We start from the raw sequence: 6353 nt of genomic DNA, 5'->3' as shown, positions 1-6353 counted from the left end.
TTATATATACTACCAAATAGCGTATTTTTTAACTCATATGATTGGTTATCAGAGGCGGTGATCCTCGTATCATATTCAATGTTTTCAAATAGTTTACTTACAATTCAAACATTGCACGTAAGGTGTTTGATGAAATTTGTGAAAGAAAACGTTGATTATGATATGCGGGCGGAGAAGCAAGGTCGCAAGAGGCACCTTGCGTTCTTGCGCCTCCCGGGAAGCAAGAGGGGAAAAAGTAGCTTGCGTCTTGCACGAACAAAATCTCAAATTTTGTATTTTGTGGGTTATGAGGCAAAAAACGATAAATACATGGAAGTAAGATAGTTATTTGTAGTGATTATTTACATTGTACAAATAAAAAATTATGCATGACTCTTAGGGTTACGTTTAGAAACTCTTAATTAATTAGAATGTTTCTTTTTTAATTGTTTATGTACATTCCTACTGGAAGTTGGCAGCTGTTATGGCACAATTCTAAGCAGCAGTCATAACCAAAGTAAGCTGTCAAGACGAAAATCGGTTAAACGATCCGCGGTAACAAATATACTCAATGGAAGCTTTTGAATAATTTCATCGTCTTCACTGAACCATGATTATGTAGAATGAACCCTTGTTGAAGATCAAACAGATAAAACATTAAACACAAATCACAACCCACAATGTCTCCCATACAAGGTTGCAAAAATCGAAAAAATCGGCCGAGTTGTCGCTGAGAAATTGTTTTGGAGTTGCTGCCGAGTTCTCGTTTTGGAATAGGCCAAAAAATCGGCCGACCGATTTAATCGGTCAACGACCGATAAATCAAGTTTCTCGACCAAAAATCGGTCAAATCTCGGGTATCATAAAAGTATCCCAAAAGTCAACGAAAGTCAACTGCGGAGAACTCCCCCGAGAACTCCAAGAAATGGTCGCGCCGAGAACTCCCCGAATTCCGATTTCTTCATGCTTGCTCCCATAAAAAGTTTTGTAAAATCATCTACTGAGGCTACCCTGTAGCCACAGCTGAAGATCTTAAATTCTAACTTTTACCCCATCTGTATTATCGTTGACCAACAAATTTGCTTGCAAGCGAAAGTAAGTGTTTTTTTATGATATTCAAACAGAAGTACTCCCCCTAATGTTTTTGACGTGCCACTAACAAGACGCGTTGGAGGTCTTCAATGTTTTTTTTTTTTTTTTTTTTTTTTTTTTTTTGAAAAGCAAGATAATTCATTCATTCATAACAAAAGATGTACAAATGAGATAACGCCCAAACGGACGCATACAACGATAAGCGAATAAATAAAACGAAAATGAGCAAGAGGTGCAAAGGTTGCACCACACTCGAATTATCTAACTAGCAAACTAAATACATATGAGGATTAGTAAGCCAATTAGTCCACTCGAGATTTTTCCCTTTGATTCTAGATGAGATCCACTCGAAAGATTTCACTTGTAATTCATTCAATAACACCGGAGCGCACCATCCTTTATGTTGAAAAGCCTTCAAGTTTCGATTTTTCCAAAGGTAGTATAGAGTTACCCATGCGACGGCTTGCCAAATTTTGGATCCAAGTGACGACATGACATGCGATGATTTTCCATGTAACGAGTCCGGGCCATTTGAAGGTGAAAAATTGCTGAAATTCCACCATTTAAAGACCCGATTCCAAATATCAATAGCGAAAGAACAATTAAAGAGTGTGTGGTCAACCGATTCAAGATCGTTATCGCAAATCGGGCAACGAACGCTATGAAGATCGATGCCTCTTTTGTCGAGCTCGATCCAAACCGGTAACCTTTTCTTCAACGCACGCCACACGCAAATCTCGATTTTCCTCGGAAGTAAGTTATTTCTCAGCGTTTTGTTCGGTGCCTGATTAGGAGGGGTAAGCACCTTAGCATCTATGAAAGTTGTAAGTTTTTTAACCGTGAAAAAGCCATTATTCGATAGTGACGTGTGTGCCAGCACAGGGAAGAAAGAAGGCGTGCATGGATTCAACAAGTCATCCCATTATTTCCCATATTACTAGCACGCCCGCCAAACACCCCACCTCTACTCATCAACACGCCCAGCATACCCGCCATGGTTAAAGATGGTTTAAGTAATAATTTTAAGCAGATTGTTGCTACTATTTAAAGTTGCTTTAATAAGTAATCAGTTTGACTTTGACTAGGTTGCAAAAGAACGACTATATTAAACTGATGTAATGTTCATTTCGGATAAACCACACCCAACCACATAGTCAGTAATTATAAAGGCCAGCATCACTGACAAGCCAGAATAGAGATCATCCATGCATCTCAAAAGTTTCCAATAACAGACGCATTTAACATTTAACATTATATAACAAAAAAACCTCACAGCTGACATTATTGTCTATTAGTTTGAGCCAATTATTGCTGTGCACATTGTACCCTTTGACCTCCACCGTGCATTTCTTCGTCTTCATCGTATGCTTCTTGACTTTGTTGCTGCTGCTTCCTTCGCATCTCCTCTTCAATGTTGACGTCGTGCAGAGTTGTCTCCTCACAATCATCAAGCTCCATGTCGGTCATCTGTATTGACGGCTTAGGCGGCAGCACAGCCTCTAACGCTTTGCACTGCTCGGGTGATAACGAATCTGGGAAGTCGACAGTAAAGTGGATGTACAGCTTACCCTTCATGAAAGGCCTCTGATACATTGGCATTCCTTCATCGTTTATTGCCTTACATGAATCTGCAAAAAAGTAGTTAAAGGGTAATTATATACTCAGTAGCACGTAAAACTTAAAACCATTTTGTCAGAAGATGTAGGAAATTAATCAATTACCAGGTTTGACAACCTCTCCAGGTTGAGATTTGATAAGAAGCTGTCTGTTATCCAAATGGGTAATGATAAACTGGAAACCACATAGGGCTTCAGTCAAGCTCAATGTGTGCTCAACGAATAAATCATCACCCTTACGCTTAAACTTAGGGTGCTCCTTTTGTTGCAATACGAACACAATGTCACCTGTAACTGTGTCAGGCTGCAAAACAAAAACGAAGTCAATAAACCTTCTTATGTCTAAAATAAAATGGCTACAAACAGAACAAGATAATGGAAAGCTTACAGCTTCATCAGCCTCTCCGGGGAATGTAATCTTCTGACTATTCTGCATACCCTTCTCCACATGAACTTCGAGTACCTTCTTCTCCTGTACCACTTTCTCACCCCTGCACTGTGTGCATCGATCCTTATCCTTAATGGTCTCCCCAGTACCCTTACACTCATTACAAGGATGCTGCATCTGTTGGATCATTGATGGACCAAGATGTCTGATAGAAACTTTCATTCCAGAACCTTGACAGCCAGCACACTTCATTGAAGCACCCGACTTTGAACCCTTCCTGCAATATTAAACTTGCATTGGCAAAATGCAAAATAGAACCCATAATTATACTACATTCAGATAAAACTCACCCCTTGCACTTAGAACAGAGTACATTTCGCGATAAAGAAAGCTTTTTAGACGTTCCGTTATATAGATCCTCAAGAGAAACTTTCAGAGGATGAACAACATCTTCTCCTCTTCGTTGCCTTCTTCCCCTGCTGCTACCACCGCCTGTATACAAACGATTTTTTATTCATCCATCACTAATTACAACCCCATAGCAAATTCAAACGTGAATCAATACAAAACTGGGTCAAATAGTTGCTTACCACCAAAAGGACCACCGCCAAAAGGGCTGCCACCACCACCAAAGAAGGATTGGAAGATGTCAAATGGGTCATGACCACCACCTCCACCACCCATTCCTTCCTTCAAGGCATCCTCACCATACTGATCATATATCTCACGCTTCTCTGGGTCACTCAGAACCTCGTATGCTTGGGCGATCTCCTTGAACTATAATATAAACACCAATATACACATACATAAATAGAACACTGTAATCATATAGATACCGATGCAAAAAAATACTTAAACATAAGTAAATGCACAGAACAGTAACTTAAATGAAATCTTATTTCAAAACAACACAAGTTTCCCTCATCAGTATAAGAACCTACTTTAATGGTTGTTCTTATTTGTCATCAAATCAAAGTTGAGAACAAAATTCAGTTTTACAATTTCTGGCCCCACATAGACATTCACTTACGTATAAAACAAGACATGGATCACATAATAAAGCCTTAACATGGTAAATAGTTAAAAACTGTTACTAAAGTCTAAAACCTTGTATAACTTGATCAGTCTCCCATTATTAAAGAGGTTGTTGAACAATTCAATACAGTGCATACAAATTTTTTAACATCAATTAGTGCACCATATATTCACATAACAAAGTCTGTCAGATTCCAAAAAGTAATGATACGTATGCAGCTAGCAATATAAAGCAATAAGATCAATATAAAATTTAACAGCATACTATACCAATACAGAAAGTAATTATTATGTACTATATTCCATAAATCAGAACAAAGCATGATGAAAAATTTACTAAGCAACAACACATTCAATAAAAACCCTAGAAAACTAGAGTGTGGGGGTTGGTACCTTTTCAGGATCACCACCCTTATCAGGATGATTCTTCATAGCAGCTTTCTTATATGCTTTTTTCAAATCATCTTCCGAAGCGTTTTTAGACACGCCAAGGATCTCATAGTATTTCGTGTTATCACTCTTTTTCGGTGCTCTTCCAAACATCCTGTTATCCTTCTTCGATCTTCAATATTCAATTACAAATCTGTAACACAATTAAATCAAATAAAAAGCGTATCGTGTGTTTAATTAGATACGAATCAAACAAACGTAAACGTGAATATAAAATCTGCAAGTGTAAGTATAGAATTGTACCGGCCAAGAAGTGGATCGAAATACGAATAATTGATTAACTCGTGATTTTGGTGATCGGCGATTGAGAGAGGGTTTGGAATTTAGGAGTAGACGGTTTGTGATGTTATATGGAAAGGTGCATATATGGACGGTCCAGATTAATTTGATTTTTGATACAACACAATAAATATTGAAGAAGCCTCTAGAATAGTCCTGGTGCTTTTATGTGCTTGCCTTATTTAAAGAAGTCATCTCCACCGTTCACATTATTTTTACACGTCAAACAAAATACTCCATATGTAATTTATGAAGTAACTTATACTGTAATAATAATAAATAATATAAATATAAAAATTAAAAAATAAATTGTTAATTGTTAAATTATGGTTATAATAATAAAATAATAATAATAATAATAATAATAATAATAGTAATAGTTACGCTACTTTTACTTCTTTGCTGTAATCAGCAAATCTAAATTTTAATACCTCCTATAAGAGAGAAAAAAAAAAAGCATAAGTTGGAAGCATTTAGATTCGCATATATTTTAATGTTAATAATATATACTTTTTATTACAATTATTAGAATTAGAATTAGAAACAACTAGTTGAATGTGGTGGTAGCACGTTCTAATCGAGTGATGTTAATTTTTTTTTTTCATTTTTTTTTATAGTTATAGATACTTATAATTATGTTTAGTGAGTGTAACATACTTCGTAAACGGCTAGAGTGATACTTAATGTTGTTTAGTGGTCATATATATTTGTATTTTACACATGTAGTGTCATATTTACATCAACAAACTGACTATAACAAGTATAATATCTCTTGAATTTACTATAAGTAGTGGTGCATATGTTATTTATATATTTTTAAATAGTGGTGAGATTGTCATTAACTACTTTAGTTTTTCTTTACGTTGTTGTCTTCACCTGCAGTTATCTTTATCAGAGTTTTCTTTATTGTTGAGTTGTTCATCCTGCTCTTGTTTATGTTGTCTTTTGATGTTTTTTCCTTATTGTGATTCACGGTGTTCGTGAGAGCAATAATAGTAAATGTTAGCAAAGTAAATAAATATAATAAGTATACATGCTATTATATTACCTAGCTAGTATATATGTCACTAGTATTTAGTATAGAACTCAAAGGAAACAAAAAAAATGACATACTAATTCATATACTAGCTGAAATGTATACAATTTTTTTTTTTTGAAAGGCAATAAGAAATTTATTAATAAAAAAGATAGGACAACATAACAGCACCAATGACACCCATTTTGGGCAGCCACAAAACTCACAGAACACAACATATTACATCAACACAAATGGAAAAAATATGTACTGTGATGCAAAGGATGCATCGAAATAAAAACAGAACCAACAAGAACCAATTAGACGAGAAGCGCTTGTGGATTATGGATCCACGTATACCAATCGATAGACTTCACTTTACATCTTTTCTCGATCCACTCGAAGGTCTTCACTTGAATCTCATTCAAAGCTGTCGGAACACTCCAACTTTTATTTTTAAAAACTTTTTGGTTCCGGTTTTTTCAAATAAGATAACTAC

General features: G+C 35.8%; 2 protein-coding genes across 2 annotated transcripts; both read right to left on the bottom strand.

Annotated features, from left to right (window-relative positions):
- Positions 1-1336: 1336 nt before the first annotated feature.
- Positions 1337-2067, bottom strand: LOC139899911 (uncharacterized). Its single transcript, XM_071882736.1, has 2 exons — positions 1983-2067; positions 1337-1884 (listed from the first exon to the last, which is right to left on the bottom strand). Exons 1-2 carry the CDS (start codon positions 2065-2067, stop codon positions 1337-1339), a joined length of 633 nt encoding a protein of 210 aa, XP_071738837.1.
- A 204-nt stretch (positions 2068-2271) lies between these two features.
- On the bottom strand, positions 2272-4688 carry LOC139895998 (dnaJ protein homolog). Its single transcript, XM_071878571.1, has 6 exons — positions 4504-4688; positions 3666-3852; positions 3426-3567; positions 3076-3352; positions 2793-2991; positions 2272-2699 (listed from the first exon to the last, which is right to left on the bottom strand). The coding sequence occupies exons 1-6, from the start codon at positions 4651-4653 to the stop codon at positions 2377-2379; spliced, it is 1278 nt and encodes a 425-aa protein (XP_071734672.1). The 5' UTR covers positions 4654-4688; the 3' UTR covers positions 2272-2376.
- Positions 4689-6353: the final 1665 nt, after the last annotated feature.

The sequence above is a fragment of the Rutidosis leptorrhynchoides genome, chromosome 3 (genome assembly GCF_046630445.1).
Source record: "Rutidosis leptorrhynchoides isolate AG116_Rl617_1_P2 chromosome 3, CSIRO_AGI_Rlap_v1, whole genome shotgun sequence".
Classification (NCBI taxonomy): domain Eukaryota; kingdom Viridiplantae; phylum Streptophyta; class Magnoliopsida; order Asterales; family Asteraceae; genus Rutidosis; species Rutidosis leptorrhynchoides.
The sequence above is the reverse complement of the archived record's forward strand: the minus strand, read 5'-3'. Positions and strand labels throughout refer to the sequence as shown.

What these genes read in the sequence shown, in the direction of transcription:
- LOC139899911 (XM_071882736.1), bottom strand. Translation starts at nt 2,067, where the DNA reads ATGGCGGGTATGCTGGGCGTGTTGATGAGTAGAGGTGGGGTGTTTGGC. An exon ending in GGGAAATAATGGGATGACTT is followed by an intron (nt 1,885 to 1,982) that starts GTTGAATCCATG and finishes CAACTTTCATAG; the next exon opens with ATGCTAAGGTGCTTACCCCT.
- LOC139895998 (XM_071878571.1), bottom strand. Translation starts at nt 4,653, where the DNA reads ATGTTTGGAAGAGCACCGAAAAAGAGTGATAACACGAAATACTATGAG. An exon ending in TGGCGGTGGTCCTTTTGGTG is followed by an intron (nt 3,568 to 3,665) that starts GTAAGCAACTAT and finishes GTTTGTATACAG; the next exon opens with GCGGTGGTAGCAGCAGGGGA. An exon ending in CTCTGTTCTAAGTGCAAGGG is followed by an intron (nt 3,353 to 3,425) that starts GTGAGTTTTATC and finishes TTAATATTGCAG; the next exon opens with GAAGGGTTCAAAGTCGGGTG.